The 19574-nt window shown below is 49.6% G+C and overlaps 2 protein-coding genes across 2 annotated transcripts; both read right to left on the bottom strand.

Moving 5' to 3' along the window:
• Window positions 1–1038: 1038 nt before the first annotated feature.
• On the bottom strand, window positions 1039–11124 carry EAH_00011930 (subtilisin-like protease TgSUB2, putative; the record flags this gene model as incomplete). Its single annotated transcript, XM_013394764.1, has 15 exons — window positions 1039–1061; window positions 1308–1516; window positions 2114–2235; window positions 2854–3011; window positions 3764–3924; window positions 4678–4916; window positions 5112–5206; window positions 5965–6057; window positions 6489–6585; window positions 6974–7104; window positions 7723–7867; window positions 8123–8214; window positions 8457–8681; window positions 9108–9662; window positions 9906–11124. The coding sequence occupies 15 exons, from the start codon at window positions 11122–11124 to the stop codon at window positions 1039–1041; spliced, it is 3564 nt and encodes a 1187-aa protein (XP_013250218.1).
• Window positions 11125–12596: 1472 nt separating this feature from the next.
• EAH_00011940 (hypothetical protein, conserved) lies at window positions 12597–18701 on the bottom strand (the record flags this gene model as incomplete). Its single annotated transcript, XM_013394765.1, has 10 exons — window positions 12597–12757; window positions 13336–13459; window positions 13763–13907; window positions 14415–14524; window positions 14726–14838; window positions 15081–15147; window positions 15475–15579; window positions 16225–16442; window positions 16936–17353; window positions 18210–18701. 10 exons carry the CDS (start codon window positions 18699–18701, stop codon window positions 12597–12599), a joined length of 1953 nt encoding a protein of 650 aa, XP_013250219.1.
• Between the last annotated feature and the right edge of the window lie 873 nt (window positions 18702–19574).

Below are 19574 nucleotides of genomic sequence, written 5' to 3' on the forward strand. Positions count from 1 at the left end.
CCAAGAGCAGACAACTAAAAGTGGGGGACCCCAACAACAGAAGATCTATGTGGAGTACAATACGAAATAGAAGAAAACAAACAGAGCAGCATTTGCCAAGTAGGAAGCGGTCTAACAAGCAAACTACAAAAGACCAACAGACGGCTGAAAATGAAACCGCAGACTGTGAATGAACAAAGACATACAAAACAACGACCAGAGGGAAATGCAAAACACAGGCAAAGAAAAGGAAAAACCAAGTAGAGGTAGACGAAAGCGGTTGCAAACGCAGGAGGTGCATCTTCGTACCGTCAACTCACATCGTGACGTGCGTTTTAAGTCCCTATTAAGCTCTTAGTGCAACTGCAAGCCATACTAATGTTAATTACGTGTGACTTTGTTCAAGAACTTCCTACGAGAGTTAACACCCCTCTTTAGGTAGGATGCTTCGCTAGGTAAGAGCGAACCAGCTGCAGCTCAGTTAAGACCCAATAGACTGAGAGACCCTGTGAGCGTACAGGCGCGAATAAAGGAAAAACCCCCCTATGGCTAGCAGCAAAACACCGGCGACACAGCCAAGGGAAACTGCAGCGATTTGCAGTACACTCCACCCCTCTTCTGCACCGCAAAGGAGCAAGCATCAAACCACGTTAGGAACAAATACACAAGTGAGTAAACAGAGAAAGGATTACACTTTTATTGCCTCAATCCACTGGAAAGTGAGGCAAGTTCAACCATCCAAATGTAGATACACTACTAACCCTACTCCTACACAAACGCATGCACGGGGGAACAGTGGTTCAAACGCATACGCATTATATCTCATTTATATATGCATGCATATATATGTATATATATAATGCACAGATGCGCAGTTGTTTCTACATCACTGCATGCACAAAAGCCTGAAATATGTATAAATAAAGCAAACAAGGAAAACAACCCTACTCGCTTCTCTTCTGTCGCTAGGTAACTACACCAGCTTTCGCAGTAACAAGAGGAGACAATGCAAAGTGCGCCGCAGTAGAATACAAACAACAGAAACACGAATCAATGAAATTAGAGCAAAACGAAGCCAGCAGCTGAACGGAACCCCAACACGCCCAATATACGCATACTAATGACAGCATGCCAGTAAAAGGAACTAAAGAGGAGAAATGAGTGATTCGCTTGTCTTCAGTTCCTTTCCCTGGGTTTTGATAAAGAGGTAACAAACAGAAAAACTGAAAGAGACCAGGGACAAACAACTTCCAAATGACAGACAGCTCACGACAAACAGAAAGAAGATAAGAAAAGAACATAAATGAGAACCGTGAGCAGCAACATACCCTCTAGGCTGCCTTTATAGCCGAGCTGAACCGCACAAAGAGGCGTTTGGTGGTCTCTCTCCTTTGCATAGCTGCTGAAGGCGTTTGCTGCCTCAGCATCACTTGGCTTGTTTGCTTCTGGTGCTAGGCTGCTGCTCAACGTGATAGGAATCATTGCAGAGTCCAACAGGTTACCTTTCTGGTCGTACACCTCAACCTTTATGTCAGCCCTGTAGGCAGTAATCAAAATTGCTGGACTAGTAGCGACTGGGGCTTATATGCGGTTCCTTATAGACAGCAGGATCTCAACTACGAATAACCTACGCAATATATATATATATATATATATATATATGACACCCATGCACACACACAGATGTAAACATATGCACGAACGCACGTGCGAATATGTTTGTAGATTTCTTTGCAAAAAATAGATTGTGCAGCTATGATGAAAGAAATAATAGCGCAGGCCAGAACTCTGTGGCACTTCCTCAACCATCAGCAACACAGATGTTACGTGTCTGTGCAGCATCTCTGCAATGGGGTTTTTGGATCACCCGCACTTGACTGAGATGCCAAAGGGTAGGTTCATGCACAGGAATTCGAGCTGCTCATTTTACTTCTCCGGAAAAAACCACAAAACGGTTGAACAGAATAACAAAGAAATGAACGATCGATGTGTCCAGGACAAAGTTGTTTGGGTGAGCATTAAAGTAATACCGAGAGACTGAATCAACCATGCAGAACCAGGTACACAGAAGTAACCAAAACACGTGCCATATATAAACGAGACAAAACGATAAACAAGGAAGCACACACGCTACCTGTAGTTGCCTTCAGCATAACCTCGCAAATACAATGTCGATGCATATTCCTCATGCGGTTCCAAATCAACGATCATGTCTGTACACTTCATTTGCATCCACATGCCTCCCATTCTCGCCATCTGTCAAACATCAGCAGCACAAACAACAGCAGGTGCAGAAGTAGCAACAGCAAAGGTGTCATTGCAGTGGCAATAGCAGAAACATGGGGAGCAGAACACCTCAGTTCTGAACACCGCCACACGTTTACACCATTGCAGTTCGACAATCCCTCTGTCCACTCCTGGCATTAATGGATGTGTAGGACCCAAAAAACATTCAAGGTTTCCTTCCTGTATTATCAGTTCTGTGTCTCCGTAAACTGCAGACTCAGGTAAGGAGTCTAGCAAAGCCAGTTGAGGGCTTCGTAGTGGCTGTTGAGAGCGACACACTTGAAGCTCCAATGGGCTTCACGTGCCGGAGAGCACGCAACTTATGCACTATATATCTATATCTATATCTATATCTATATATATGCACAAAATCGTATATATATTTCTAGGTGCATGCCTACCTGCAAGCATACACTGCGCATTACAGACTTGCAACAGCTAACTTGCACACTGCCCATAATGCCTATGGATGCATACAAATAAGTACACCTGCCGTATAAATACTTGCATTGGCATCCATGTGTGCGCCGATGTGCAAGTCAGCTGCCGCACTAAAGAACCCACCCCCATATGCAGAGAGCAACTTACTAAAACAGCGGCCGCGGCATCGACGGCGCCGCCCCACTGAGTGGTTTGTTTTGCCGCCTCAAGAGGCTGTACGGTGACTTTGATGATGTCCTTGACCTCTGCCGCGGTGACGTCCGAGTTTGCCTTTCTGAACACTCCAAAAACCAGTGCTCCCACTCCTGTGCAGACACAGAGAAAAGTGGCAACGGCAAAGTCAGCGGCAACGGAAATGCAAACAAAGACAACCACGAGCTTGCAGAGACAGTCGAAAAGTGAACAACAACAAGCGCAATCACTAGGCATGTTGAAAATACAACAGTAGCGGCAAAACAATGAGAAGGAGGCACCAAGTACTGCGCTTAACTATGACTGCCGCTTTGTGACGAAGGGTGGTGCGTAAGGAGATGCCGCTGACCGGCAATAATACGCGTCAACAGGAACATAGGGGCACAGTGCAGGCGTCGCATGCCAAAAGCGTATTTTCCTTTCAATACGGCAAAACAAGCATGCCACCTCAGCAACAGCAGGGATACTCCTGAGTACTAGCCCCAGTGGAAGGCGGCAAACACTTGTCAAACAGAATACTCCGAACCGTTTGGCAACGGTTCAAATTGAAAAGAGGATAAAACAGCGCAAACGTCATCCATACGTACAACATTCCGCACTACGCAACACTTGGAATATGAGCACGGCGGCACAGAAAGAGCCACTTGAAATTCGTTTGTTCTCAGCCCCTCATCCGTAAAACCTTGGCCATGAACCCTCACAGACCCTTGTCCCTGGGTCCACAACCATGAACGCCTACGCCTTCAAAGCCCGGTAGCCCAATCCTTAGCACCTAGAGAAGCTTATCCACCCCAGAGCCCTGAGTTCTGGTCCCCCAAAGGCCAGCTCTCAAATGTCCTTCATCCCCTAACCCCCAAACCCTCACCGGAAACGTGTGGCGCTGCCATGGAGGTTCCTGAGAGGAAGGCAAAGCCTTCATCAAGGTAAGTTGAATAAATTCTGTCTCCAGGGGCTAATACGGAGACGCTGTTCTTGCCATAATTGCTGAAGGAGGCCAAATTCCCCTCGGCATCATAAGCGCCTACGCTGAAAACGAAAAAATGGAATGAAGTGGGAAACAACACATAGCCCACGAAATCGGTTTATGAATGGATGGGGACACGCTTGATGGCAAGAAATCTGCAGTGGAACTTGAAAAATATGCATTGCCATTTTAATAGGTAATTAGCAAGAGGAAGAAAAGAACAACGGAATAAAGAAAGCAAAGGCCTAAGGACAAAATGAAAGGAGATGGCTTGCATGGCCTCGAGGATGGAAGCCCTTGCCACGTTATGTAGTGCCATTTGCAGCCGTGACAAAGACGCAATGCACACCAAGCACGAGAAAATGGAGATAAATGCAGGCACAACCACCGGCACAAGCACAGGGGTAAGCACAAACGCATCAACGAAAAAATTACAACTAAGCACAGGCAAAAACACACACACAAGGGCAAAAGCCAACATGGGCAAGGGAAGGACGGGGAAGCACTCAATACTATGGCATGAAGAAAACACTTGCCAATCGGAAAGCAAGGGCGAAGGTGGAAACAACGACTCGGAGAAGAGAAACGAAAGAGAGATACACTAGGAAAAGACAGCCACACGAGGATATTCGTAGACCAAACAGGACGGAATCCCTCCATCGCTACCGAGGAGGAAAGCAAGGAAATGTGATGTTAACGAAACTTGTGGAGGCAGAGGCATGTTCTACTGCAAATAAAAGCGTTAGTACATAATAATATTATTTACACGTCCACCTAGCACGACACCCACCCACACTACTGTGCGTTTGTCTCACGAAATGGTATTCTCGTAGTCGAAACCTGCTGGGTAAAATGGCTGAACATCGTTGTTGCTGCTGCTGTTCCCAGCAGCATTAACAATCAGGATCCCTAACCCTCCCCGCATGTACTGAGACCGCTCTATCAATACTTGCAACGCCGCAGTGGTTTCCGTTGCACCCCAACTGTTGTTTATTATTGACACCCCCTTCAGCATCGCGTAGGCCATACCCCGGACAGCATCTCCTATTGAACCCTTCAGCGAACGCAGCAAACACTAAACCATAAACCCCATAGACCTCGGCAGTGAGTGCTAAAGCCTGTGTCACCAACCCTTCAGGCGCACAAATACACAGGAATGGACCTCCCTAGCATTTACAGAGAGGATGCGAGAACCACCCGCAGAAACCCGCCAAAGCAGATGCCTGCCATCTTGAGTGAAGACACTGACCGTCCCGCTGGAGCCAAATTGTTGTATCTTCATGATTGAGACGAGCGGCGCGCAGCCGACGATGTCTCTCTTGTTAGCCACGCCTCCTACTGTTCCTGTGCACGACACATACTTACACCTAGAGTACCGTGCATGCATTGCTCTTAAACACATTTTTAAAAATGCTCTCAATGTGCATGTGTGACAGTTCAGCACAATTACATGCACCTCGGCATACGCAAGCACACGTGGAGGAGTCATCGGCCGTAGGCCTAAATTTGCATAACCGAACGTCTATCGAACTACGACGACCCTCCACACTCCAACACCTTGACATCCCAAACCGGAAGGACTGCTGAACTTCAGACACACGATATGAATGTATGTTGCATCTTTAAACTCAGCACCGAAGTATATCTGCTTATGTGGCTTCAGCCTCTGGGTTGCCTGCAGCGCTTATCACCAGTGAACGGCGCAAGAACTCGTTTTTGTGTGTGTACATGTTACACAGCCAGATCTCCGGAGTTCAGGTGCACAAATTATTATGCATATGGAAAGTACAGTGCAGCACCATACTTGTACAGACGTCAAAATGTGTTTGTCTATAGATACGGTGACAAGGCATCTGAAAACAAGTGGGGGAGTTTGGAATACACCACTGGTAAATGCTCCCCCAAAGTTACATGCTCAGCCTGCAGCTTTGGGGGGGCGTTAACCTGTAAATACACCTCTTCACTACTGTTGTAGTGGCAAGGCTTCTGTAGCCTTGCCACTACAACAGTAGTGAAGAGGTGTATTTACAGGTAAACCATTGTTCGTTGACTTGTTTTTCCTGTCAATCCATCTCTGGGCGTGAGGTGCATTTACCGCTGACCTGCCACATGGGTTCCGTGTCCATTTGCGTCGACGACATGATTTGAGTCATTAGCAAAATTCCATCCTTCGACGTCGTCTATGAAGCCGTCATCTGAAGTTCAGGGAAGTACATTTGAGCAAACCAAACCTGAGAAGTCTTTGTGAGGAGGAGTAACACGAAGCGTCGCCGCGACTAGGTTTTGGAGGCATGAGGAACCACAGTATGTGTAGCCACGAAAGTGCGCGACAACGGCAGCAGTACTGGGGCTGTCGGAGACAGAAGTAAAAATATCCGCACTAAGGTTAGTGCGACGAAGCATCGATACACAACGTCCGCCATCATAAATAACGGTGCTACCGTGTCAGTAGTAGAAAGCAATGCGCGGCACCAAAATGCAGTGGGATGCATTCGTAACTACAATCGAACGGCGCAACAATAGAAACCAACGACGAAGGAAATGTAGCTGCAGCTCGCTATAGGTTTAAGAAGAAATAACAACGAAATAGCAAGCAACGTTCAGATAGTCTTGAGTGGGCACCCACTGTCATCATCCCGTCCGTCGATCGTCTCCCGAGGATTGTGCCAAATATTTTCGTTTAAATCGGAATGATTCGCTACCCCCGAGTCAATAACAGCCACCTAAATACACAAGCAAGCAAACTATGCACAAAAAATGCACAATGTATTTGGCTGCAGGCAGTAGTGCGGAGGTGACGACCTACCAACAATCCCGACTAGGACAAGCACAGAGTCATTAACCAAACGCCCACAGACAAACCGGCACAGGAAGCGAACCCACGCAGTTCACGGGGAGAAACAAACAAAACGGTAGTGGCATGGACAGCCAAACAGTCACACACACCACCTAACGGCCGGGCATGCAAACAATCAGACACAATGCGCAGCAGAGAATGCTACACCAACCGTCACAGATAAGCATCCCCAACACCTCAGAAGCGAGGTCAGACTGGTGTTTGGTGGTGGAAGGACGGCAGAGGGAGTGAAAAAGGACGTCGCCCACGCTCACCACAACGCCTTTGTGGCCTTTCTCTCCATGCAGCCAGGCGTGTACACAGCGCGAGCTGTACATCCCCCACAACCGTTTTTCTAAATCAGGGTCCTCAGGAAGGTGAGCAGACACCGGAGAGTCTTCTCCATCTGCAGGGCACGCAACAGATGTTCGAAGAATCAGCTGCCGGAGCTCCACAACTAGAAACAGACAACAGCCAAAGTACAACCGACGCAGGATACACGGGAAAGAGCGAATGGGGACAATGCACAGAGCCACAGCATCTAGCACAGACGGTAGTAATCGTATACGGCAGAAGAACACGGAAAACGAAAGCGCCCAGCAATACATCGCAGAAGGCAGTTCAATGCAAATGACGATGTACATAATCACAGACGAATAACCGAAAGAAGTGGAGGCAAGCAACGCAGGACAAGCAGGCTGCTGCAAAAAAGGCGCAAGTTGTCAACTATCCCCATGGCAAGAGCCACAACAGCTTGGCCGAGGGCTTCTCTCAGCCCCTGGAAGAAAAACGCCCATTCAACCCCTCTGAGTGTCAAAAACCTGGAATAGATGAGAGGGCAAAAATGCAACGTAGATGGGAAGTGAAGCATAATGACACATCCCTTAACCCAAAGTGGCACTTCACTTTGCCTTCAGCTATATCCTCAGCTGGGTCTAGCTGCTAGCCCGGCAGAGCACTGCCCCTGCAGATTAACTGTAGATCCTAAACAGTAGAACAACACCATGCCCTAAACCCTATATACCTGACAAGAGACGAATTTTTGTCATAGCCTCCGCTGAGCACTGCTCCTTCAGGGCCTCCTTAGCCTGTACGAAGGCCCATCTTTCCACCAGCCCCTTGGGCGGCTCTGGAAGCTCTTCTTCCACAGGCACCATTTGAAGCGACGTCTGCGCATACCAGAAAACCAAGAATCTTAAAACCTACACCCTCATTCATAAACTGTGAAACCTCAGCACTCAGTCCTACATCCCAAAAGGTTCAGGATCTAAGCCTGACACCAAAGCGAGAAACACGTAAAGATAAAGAAGAGTGACCCACGCACGCTTAGTGCATTTCCTCCAGCGCGCCTCCATAGCAAACAAATTCCAGCACCATAGAACCTCCAATCCGATACCCCGCACCCTGGGCACTAACGCACTTACCGGCTTTGCAAGTTCAAAAAAGAGGATATCCTTCCCCTCGAGGAACAACAACTTGCATAGCACCTTATGAACCTCGCCCTCGTCGGACAAATCTACATGAAAACAAAGCGCCCATGCCCTTTTTCAAAATTAAGGCCCATCAGAACCCTAAACTCCAAACCCTACTCAATAACTGTTGCGATCCCCCTGCAACAGGCTCTCTCCCTTGCAATATTCAGGTCCATGCGTGCAATACCTAGAAGCCACTAGGAAAGCCCCTACGTGTGCCTCAACTCCCTACTGTCGAACACCTAGACCCTAGCTTTTACCCTTGGGCTGAAGCTATTCAGTGTACCTGCAGCAGGTGGGAACTGCAAGATGACAATGTCGACCGCCTCGAGAATCTCACAAGAGAAACCCTTGCTTTCCTCCAGCACCGAAAGAAGCTCCTCGCAGGTTTGCACTATCCGCGCCGCGCCAGCAGATGTCTGCATGAAGCTGACTGGTTCCCCCTCTGTCGCTGTCCGCTTCTCTTCGCTGTTGCCGTCAAGAGGGCTGGCAAAGCAAACGACTAAGTCCACTGCGAACCCCATCCCGTACGCCGCATTCATCCAGAACGCCCGTTCATGCATGCGCAGCAAGCAAACAAACACCCAAACACAGGCACCCGCAAAAAGGTTCAGCACCCCTTCGGTCTGCGCAGCGCTCGCTTCACCTCACTCCCCTGTCATGCTAGCGTCTACCTACTCCCTTCCCATCCATGTGCTCTTCCCAAATATATATTCCAGTGTACTCCTCCTTGCCCCATCTATTTGCCCGTCTCATCAATGTTTCTACCCAATCCCTTCTTTCGAACTGGTTTTTCACGCAATCAGTCTATAGGTACCATCCCCGTAAAATCTGATTTCCAATTAGGGTTTATAGTTTAGTGCTTCCAAGGGTCTAAGAGTCTGTGTTCAAATACAGACGAAACGCCGGATGGCCATTCCGCTCCTGGTACACCTACAGGGGAGACCGGGATGTTTCCTTCGATGTTTGCGCATTCGATTGAGCATATCGGTGACGTAATCCGCCGCCTTAGCTCCTGCAGCTGCAGCTGTTGTTGAATTTGTGTCGTTACCTTCCTGCCCCTGCAGGAACGAGGCGGGGCCCGAGTAGTCACGACGGTAGGATCTGTTGTATGAGGATGGGGAAGCGTTGAATTTGGCGTTTACAGTCTTCATCACAACTGTGAGGGGCTGCTCCGTTTTGTTGCCCAGTAGCAGCCGCCGCTCCATGAACTTCCCTTGCTTTTTCTGGTATGCAACGCTTATGGGCCCTGTGCATGCAGAGTCCACGTACGAGGCGTCGACACGGACGCCCCCCACTTCCAACACACACTCCGTTTTCCGCCCCAAGGCCTCTTTCGCTTCTCGTCTTGCTGCCTTTCCGGAATCCCATCGGCTCCAAGGCACTATCGGCTCCCATGAAGAGGAAGAAACGTCCTCCGACGCACCAGTTAGCCCTGAAGAACTGACGAAACGTGAGCGGCCGTCTGAACCACCGACGTAGACTCGTACTGCTGATCACAACAATCCAAAAACCCAAAAACTCGAGATCCTGCTTTTACAAAGGGAGTTATCCCCTTTTCTTCCTAGATGTGGCTACGCCTCAATCGTTCCCTCCTGCCCAAATTACCCCGTCCTAAGCCGTAAATCCTACACAATCAACCCCTACTTCCACCCAATTCCTGCCCCATGTAAACCCAGGACTTCACAAGATGTGCTCGGGTTGAAGAGTTCCTTTTCACTCCTCACATGCTCACCATCGTCGTGCTGCTGGGAGTTATGGCCGGTCCACCCCGCTTGGGAATGAGTATCCGGCCCAGTTGTGCTGCTGCTACTGCTGCCGTTATTAATGCTGCCGTTGCTGCTGCGGACGCCGCCCAAAGTGGTGTTGTAGTTGTTTAAGTCCGTGGTGGACCCCCTTTCAAACGACCCCGACTCTGATTTCGGAGCCGATTCACCAAGAGTAGCGGCATCGGGAGCTTGCGACGCTGTGGGGTGCTTCAAAGACTTTGCCACCGGTCTTGGCTGATCACTGTCTTCAGAATAAGTAGAAGACGAACCAGCGGCTGAAGGAGGGTTGTTGCGGCTTTCTGCAACTCCTCGCTCAAGCAGTCTTTGGTACTTGCCACTGCTGATTCCCCCGTTACTGTCGTGTTGCCCCTCCTGTCTTCCTCTGCCTGAAGCAGCAGTGTTATTAGACGAACGGGCACTGTTGTCGTATCTTCCTGATGATGGCTCTTCCGCAGCTGCTGCTGCATCCTTACTCTGCTCCTTCTGCTGCTCAGCAGCATTGTCAAGTATCGGAATCCCAACAAAGTCGTCAGGCACCCCCACATGCTCCAGGCTCTTCGCCTCCGTTGGCTCCCCATCAGCATTCAAGGGATTCCATGTGAAAACAGACGGGCTGCTGCTCGGGGTTGCATCCGTTCCTCTCTTCTCATCAAGCAACGTCCGCCCCCCCCGGTTGGCTCCCCCACTAGCGTCAAACTTGTGCAGGCCGATCTCCTGTGTCATCTGTCTTTGTGAGCCCGAAATACCATACGCAAAAGCAGCAGAGACAGAAGGCGCCTTAGACACAGAAGAAGCAGCCTTGAAGGGTTCTGTGGTTAATTCCGGAAAAGCGGTTGACAAATCGTTCCGGTTTAGCTTGGTAAGCCGTCCTTGGAGGGCTGATTTGTGGGTTTTGTCACCACCTGGAGAAAAGGGTAAAATTCCGGTTGCCTCTCCTAAGGGTCCGTCGCTGATAAGTTGCTCGAGCGGAGAAGTGCCGGTCTGGAGAGGACTTGAGCCGAACGGCTCGTTCGTAGGACCATCCTCAAGGTAGGGGAAGACATATCTGTCAGTCAAAGTCCCTTGGGAAGTATTGTTGGCCCCATTTCGAGAAAAACCCGAAACTGACTCTACACACTGGCGTACGAGGACAAGGAAAGCAGCGCCAACGAAATAGGAGACCGCTTGTGACTGCGCAGTCTGCATATTCCCAGCAGCGCTATTGTCTAAAGTTCTTATTCTAAAAACAAGAAGGAACTAATAGGCAAATACCGAAGGAAGCGACCTTTCTGGAAGTGAATTGGCAGTCAAGCCTCGATGGTCCTCCGGCCAGGAGCTACACTTCTATCGCACACGAAATGCTCCTGAACATCCTCGTCTACCGTTTATTCGTTCAAAAACAAGTGTTTTGTTTTCAATGAGGAAAGCCATGAAAAGCAGGAAGAGCAATGCAGTCTTCTCCCCTTGGCCGCAGAGACCACTTGTGAACCATTCGCCTGGCCCTACGGACGCAAAAAGCATTGATCAAGACATAAACATCGGCAAAGCCCGAAGCGACAAATCTAAAACTAAATAGAGTATTCGGGGTTGCTCTATGAAAATACAACATCTTTTCCAAAGGAGCATCGTACGTCCATTGCTCCCAATTGCTGCACCACAGGGGGCAGCAGCAATATTTATGCTCACCAAAACGAGACGGTGTGTTTTAATCGTTGCATAAGGGGCAAAGCGTCACCTCACATTAAAGGCATATATTCAATTTGCCAATTCTAGACGAACGCGTGAATATTGAGCCATTTGGATTAATAAGTTCTGCTGCAACAATGATTCCGGCTTCTCTCATCTTGTGGGGTGCAATTCTCAACAGGCGGCGCTGAGGCCGCATTTGTTGGGAATATCAAGAGAGGTCTTTGTCACGTTATCTTGCTAACTTTAACGGGGCAGAATGGACAATTTGTGTACGAGCTTCCCCTGCACCACGCACGTCGATGATCCGTGCGCTCGGAAGGTGGTGCAAGCCACTCCCTGTGCGGAGGTTGCCATTTAATGCCAAATAACGACAAAAACTTCACCAACATGTGCTCCCTTCCCGTGCCCCTCGCACGCCCACAAGCCGCAGGTGATGAAGCGGAGGTGCAACACACTATCAAGCCCGCGGGAAACCAAGCAGGAGCAGCACGGCAGAATGCCTGCTGCAGCTCAATCAGCGGCTCTTGGCTCTCTACTTATGGAGGCGAGTAATCACAAGAGGAGCCGTGCACTTAGAAAGTATGCGCGACGGCCACATAGCGCCCTGGGGCCCCGCGACAAAGATGTGTCTTTTTCGCCTTTTCACTTAGTTGGACGCGTAATGTCAATATACCTAATCAAAAGCCCTGCGCTATATGAGGAGGCAGTTCTTGTCGAACACTGAGATAATGCCTAACTCTACAGGAACGTTAGTCGTTTCTCTCTCGACTCGTGGGCAAGTTGTTGAGATTTTCTGTGTCTGGATAAAAACCAGAACGCCCGTTATCTGGGGAAGCTAAGATGCCATTGTCAAGTAGGATAAATATGAGTTTACTTCCTGAGATCTAGACCCTAAAGGTCAATGGTTGTGTCACTTAAACCTTTCGAATGCCTGCGATGAAGCGGCAGCAGCTGCCCCCATGTTCCACTGGAAACAGAAGGGCCTTTTTCTACACACCAATCAGCCGATCGGACTCGTCCACCTCTGCCAAGTCATCTAGATCGTCTCTTGCTGCTGCTGTTCTCTGTTGCTGAGAGTCCCACGTGCTCAAGTGGAGGGGCACCGTCCGCTGGCAAGCGGCTACATAGACCAAACAAAGCAGGACTCCGACTGCAGTAAGGACACATGAAAGCAGCCCTATAACATCCGTATAAATTCATGTATGGGTATTTGCATGAAGCGCTCATGCACTACACACATGCACGACGACTTCATATGTAAATATTTCCACGAATGGCCGCAACTGTGGTAGGTGTACATAATAAATTGCATTTATATTTGCATATGCGATTGCACGACTACATATGCGCATGAATATGCGTATGAACAAGTACTAAATACGCGCGAGTACAGTCTTCGCGAGTAGCTAAGAGAGCCGCCCAACGCAATGCAGAATTCTGCATGCAGACGCCCTCGGAGCTGCATCGTTCAGGTAGCAGCAGGCCTCACATAGCAACAATTTGTCAGCATTGGCTCTTAACCCTACCCCTTGTGCTTCATACGAAAGGCAGCTTACTCAGAAAACACCAGTTGCTGCAGTACAGCAGCGAGGCGAGTAGAGGAGTCGCTGATTGAGTTAAGACACAAAACGCATGTGGTGCCAACCCTTGACTCCCCCACAGCAGTGCACCCAACATTCGAAACCAGCTGAAGCAGACCGCTAAACCCGTTGCTAGAGCTCTACTCACCGAAGGCCACACGCGAAAGAGCAGCAGCAAACACAGTGAGGCGGCACGACGTGCCAGCTGCGGCTGCATGCAGCGAACACGTGATGGCATCCGACCCATTCTGCAGCAGCAAAAAGAGCAGAAGCTGCGGAAGCAGCATCAGCATCCTAGTCCTACAGTACTGACTAGGGATTCAAGGAGCCCTCGGAAAGCTCGAAGGACCTCGCACCGCATCCATTAATCTTACTGCTCAGCTAGTCTCTTGCACGTGCTAGCCACTTCGACCGGCTACTTCGCTTGGTTTGCCAGCTAGCTGGATTAGCTAGTCGCTTGAGCCGCTAAACATCTAAGGCAGCTTGCTGGTTGAGCTAGCTAGCTTGATCAGCTGCCTAGCTGGATTTGCTAACTAGCAACCAGCTAACTGGGTCGGTTGCGCCAAGCGGCCTACTTGAGGGACAAACGTTTGGTTACCGAAGGAAGCGTATTGAGGTGCCGCCTGACGAGACAAAGAAGCACAAGGCCGCAGCTTTGCCTCAGTAGAGAGAGTTCGTGAGGCACCAAGGTGCGCAGCAGCTGCAACAATGCAAGCTAAGCTGACACCCAACAACAGCAGCAGCAGCTATACTAAATGGAAGCAATGGTGCAGGCAGACGCAACAAAAGCAGCAGCAGAAGAGGCTCAACAGAGAAGTGCTGACAGCACAAGCAGCCGCGAACAGGATGGCTTACCGTAAAGAGGCAAAGACCAGCGGCCAAAACGAGGTGTGCTAGCAATGAAGACATGAGCAGCAGCACCTGCATCGCATGCAGCCAATTGGTGGGGTGCCAATGCCATATCCCAGAGCCATGCATGCGATACAGCCCTAATCCCTAAACTCTGCAGAGACGAGCCCTGCACGAAATTCCGAACATCTCCTGGCTAATTAGCCCCCTTCTCTTCATCTGGGCCTAATGCTGTTGCTGCTTCTGCTGCCTTTGTTGCTGTTCATGCTAATGCTGTTTTTGTTGCTATTGCCGCAGGCGCTACCGGCCGCTCTTCAGCGCCTCTGTTGTTTGCTTCTACTGCAGTGTGAGCAAAACAAGACCCAGTTTCAGGCCTACCTGCGGGGAACTTGACCCTCCTTTGACAACGACATGCAGCTGCCATTCGCGGAGTCGCTTGTGTCTGGATGTGCAAAGGGGCAGCAGCCGCAGCAGGCCGTACAAACCCCCTAGCACCAACAGCAGCAACCAGCAACAAACCAGCCACATGTCTCCGGGAGGAAACTACGGCACACCATAACAGCAAACAGCAAGGTGAAAAGCCAACTCTTTGCTACCTGCTTCATTTGGGTGCTTCTATTCGTCTATGGCGAGGTGGTGTACAGGCAAAAGGCAACAGGCAGTTGTATTCACAACGAAACGAAACCTACTGACGAAAGAAGCAATAGAACCGCATCTGCAGGCGTTGGGGAGCCGTCAGAGTTGGGGGCGGCGAAGCCGCAGCGCCAGCCGCACGCAGAGGCCTCCAGCCGCCTAATGAGGACTGCGCCCAAAGACACGAGCAGCAGCAGCAGCAGGAGTAGCAGCAGCAAGCCCAGCGTCTGCCGAAAGGGCAGCAGCAAACGACAGAACACCGAATACGCCGAACGAGTCCTCGCTTCTGCTTCCTGCACCGCACGGACACTCTAGACCGTAAACTCGACGACCTAAGCGATAGAGACGTGACCCCTTCTCTCTGCTTGTCAGCTTCTCTAACGAAAAAGATCATCCCTGCTGCAGCGGTACCCTCGACTGTGCCCGAAGGCGTTGGCGGGGTTTTTAAATTCCCCGTAGTTGTTATCCAATGCATGTACTGTGAATCAAACAGAAGCAAGCATAAATGGGCATCATCAAACGTTGTAAAATGCATTGAATATTCACTAAGCATAGTAAATCGAAACTTAATACCAGTAAGCGTAGGCGAGCCTATTCAGCGCTGTGGAACATGGCGACTAGTAAGTAAAGGCAATTGTATGCAAATTCAGCAAGCACAACCAGACACAACTGAAGACAGCTAATCATCAGTGGGCAGTTCACTTCCGACCAACCAAAACTCTGCATGGAAAATAAAAGCCAACAATTACACAAAAAATATAGAGCAAGCAGGCATCGCCAGACACAGTCCAGAAGGAACCCTTACCTGCAATTTGTACTTCCTCTCGCTGCAGATGCGCTGCTGCGCCCGCAGCTGCTGGAACGTCTCAGCGTCGAAAGGGTTCATTTGCCGGCCTCCAGCATATTTGTTCTGCAGTAGAAGCCAACCGCAATCACTAGCTGTTGAAAGGAAGTCAACAGGGTTAAACGGGCATGGAAGGACCTCCAAAGGGAGTGTAGCGCCATGACAGAAGAAGGCAGCTGACCCTGGGGGGTTGGTGCTAATCGCCGTCATATCACTCAACCTTATGCTTGGTTGTCCCTACGGATGATAGATGTTAGCCTGCATGTGCCGATGTGTGCTTCTGTGCATCTCTGTGCTTCTGTCCTTCAGGCTCGGTGTACACGCCTGTGTACGCCTGGAATTGCATATCTTCGTGTTTTTCTGTGAGTTGTTACATCTTCCTGTCTTTGTATCGCATCTGTGTGTTATCTTTTTTCCTTGTACCTGTGCCTGACTTATACAAATCTATACATGGATGTACTTGTGTGTGTGCATGTATTCATGCATTTGGTATGGATCCGTTCCTTATGAATGTGCCAAAAATTTGACTTCCTTATATATTTTTTGTGTATAGTGTATGGTGTGCTAAAAACACCTTGACAGGAGCCTCTGTGCTACGATCTATTAAATTCCCCTTTAAACCCTTAGAAATGACAAAAAACGCAGTTCCTTTTCAGCACACCATAAGATATGAATAAATAGTGGCGCATGAAACACCAAAACCATGCCCACCTGGAGCAAGCGCTGCTGTTCTCGTATTGCTGCTATTGCGTGTTGCAACTGCTGCTGCTGCTGCTCAGTGGAAGGAGGACGTTGGAGCCAGGCGAAAGGGAGGCACGCCAAACCGAAGGCCCCAAAGATGATCCACACGCCCTGTGCTGCAGCAGCAACAAATCCGAGATGCAGCAACAGCAAGCGCACCACAGCGGCACGAGAGTCAAACTGCACTTCTGACACAAGAATTCAAGAATTCATGCACATTTAGAATTGCATATCATTGATGCTTATCCACGAGTGTTTTTGTCCTTGAGTTGCATCTTGTTGTTAGGTGCCTTCACGCCAGACGCACGCATTGCTTGGGCTATTACTCCTTTCTAGGTTCATTCGTGAACAGTGTGAATATATGTGTGTGCCTACGTGTATTTACATCTCCATATACTTAGAGCTCCATATTTTCATTGTGAATGCGTGCCCTTCTCTCCCTGCGTATTCATATATGTGTGTTCCCACCTCCATACCTTTCCATTCATAGCCCTACTCGTCCATACGTTCGCGACTAACGTGTGTCTGTCTGTACGTCTTTGACTCTTCACGTCTTCACCTGGCAATCTGTCCTTATGGTTCTATGGCTGTATGCCTGTATCTTTCCACGGCTTTGGTTATTTGTGCATCTATGTCGTGGTGTCTGCATGTGCTTGTCCGTGGCTATATACTAAGACTCACCCCCACAAAGGAAACAGGCGCCCAAATACAGCAGAGAATCCACTCCTGTTTTGTGTACCCCCAGCAGCTGAGCTGTGTACAGCTGCACGGCGTCCGAGTCGACGCGTTGTGCCGCTGCAGCTGCTGCTGCAGCAGCAGCACTGGCCGTAGCAGCAGCCGCAGAAGCCGCTGCTGCTGCTGCTGCCATGAGGCCGGCAGAGCTCCTTCCAGCAGTGCTTCCTTCCGGATGCTCCTGCTGCTGCAGAAGCTGCTGCTGCACAACGGGCTCCTCTGGTCTAAAAAAAGCTGGAGGAGGCATGCCGGGCCTCACTGCCAGTAACACCAGGAGCAGCACGCACGCAGCGATGACGAATAAAACGGTCTTCCTCACCGCTGCAAAAGTGGCCTTACAAGGGAACGCTTCAACCTCATCGAAATCCTGCACCTACAAAGACAAGCAGATACCTGCAGTGCACTTCGTATGCACAACGGAGAAGAAGCCTATCAATTAGGGTGCAACACTGCCTAGAGACACAACCTCGTGCACATTGTATTTAGAGTGCGTCTATATTTACAAATATGACACTGCACGCCGGAGTACGCTCATAAACCATCCCGGGTGTATATATGATTATATAAATGCAAAACAGTACATACGAATACGGATGCACGCAGCTCGGAGTACAAACTGGCGTACAGGTGTACTGATGTATGCATTACGGTACGTGTATATACTGCATAGATTGCAACTCCTTGTTCAAATACAGTACAACACAGAAAATGTTCCTGGGGAAAACGACGGGCATCCGGGCGTGCATTTGACGTGCAGCGGCAACAACTAAGCTAAGCTGAAGCAGCAGTGCCAAGGAGTGGCCCATCCAGGCAGACTAGGGATAAAGTATGTGAAAGATGCAGTAAACCGGTGCCCAAATTCTACTTGGCAAATATTTGCAAGTAACAGCAATAATAATTCCACATGCTAAAACGGGATGCGTGTGTAGGCAACTCTAAAGCTATGGCACAGTGTAGGTGTTGTGCTGAACCGCCAGTGCTTCTCTAACTCGCATAAAAGTGATTATTCCATGTCCGCTACATTTCTCTCACATGCCACTACTACTACCGCTACTCTGTTGTTTCTGTAGTTTACGTATGCGTTTGCAATATTTTTGTTTAAATAGTGCTCTCAAAAATAGTAATGCAATGTGAATAGCTTCCGACCACAAGAACGCTGCTGTCCCTGCTACCTGGTTGCAACACTATATTGTGAACAATGCACTAGTAACACAGCATTGTACCCGCCTCCTGTCGCTCTCGTTGGCATAGAAGATAGCCGCAGGTGTCAATATAAAGCAGCAAAGGAAGACAGCGATGCCAAGGGAAAGGTACAGCTGTTGTAACACCTCAGGGGTGAGGGGATGGACGACCTTTGTAAGTGCTGCCCAGCCAGCAGTGGCAGCTGCTGCCGCTGCTGCTCCCGCAGGGGTAAATGCTGCTGCTGCAACGTTGGAGGCATGGGCTGCAGCAGCAGCTTCAGCCACAGACGGCGGCGGCTGTAGCTCTTTGGAGGCCTCAGTCCCCCGTACCGCAGCAGAGTTGGCTGTGGAGGCTTGCATGATGTCAATGGGCACGAGAAAGGCCAGAAGAAGGGCAAAGGTGAGTGTACCACAGAAGGAAACAGCCGCAATCGGAGTGCTCTTCCTCTTGTCAACGAAGTGGTAGTAGAGAAATAGCGGCAATACAAATGCGGCACTTGCTGCTGCGGCAGCCCCAAGGCCCATGAGGAACATCTTCAATCACCCACCTAGACTTCATCTCGAATTAAAAGTGGCAGCAGCAGCACTGAAGGCCTGAAGTAGCAGCAACAGCAGCTACTGTCACAGCCCTCCTCAACAAGGAACAACACCCACTACGAACACGAGCTAGCGCTTCCCCAAGCTCCGTACTATTTGCCGTTGATATGGTGGGCTTAGGCTCCACTAGAATGATTCAGCTACTTGGGCGCCTCGCTTGAGGGTTTGAACCGGAGTACAATTTTGGGTTTTGGTGGCGCTCAGGTGAGTGCTCGCTGTCTTTTTAGGATGTCAGTATAGTAAGAAGAGACTTCTTGTGAAGGTTTTCCACCCTGGACCCGAAAAGAGCAAAACTGAACAGAGGAAACGTTTGACCTTCAGGCTCAGAAATGCCGCTGGCTTCGGGAGACTGCACTCCGGCGGCACGAGCGGTCCGGCAATAGACCAGCCCAACTACGCGCCGAAATTAGTCTCTTTCCATTCCCTTTGTCTCCATTTTATTCAAACGTTGAAAGCAGCTTTGTTCTACGCTCAGAAAGTCACCTCTGCTGACTGGTTTGCCTTCTCACGGCTCGTTCCGCCGGGTCTGCATGCGTGTGGAGCTCGACTGACCTCCCCTGGGCAGATGCGCCGTCAAAAACGCTGCTGTTTTGTTAACCAGCGACAGTCAAAATGTCTCTGCCTCAGAAAAAAGTAGACGTTTTTTGGATTGACTGGAGATATGCTATAAGGGCGAAGCGTCGCCGAAGTGCCGCCGACTCTGCCACTCGACATCTCAGCTGTCCGTTCAAGCTCCCACTCGCGCATCTTCGGCTAGTCTTCTGAACAGACAACCAACTCTGAACCTAATAAAACACTAAAATATTATTA

The sequence above is a fragment of the Eimeria acervulina genome, genomic scaffold (genome assembly GCF_000499425.1).
Source record: "Eimeria acervulina Houghton genomic scaffold, Eah_scaff65, whole genome shotgun sequence".
NCBI lineage: Eukaryota > Apicomplexa > Conoidasida > Eucoccidiorida > Eimeriidae > Eimeria > Eimeria acervulina.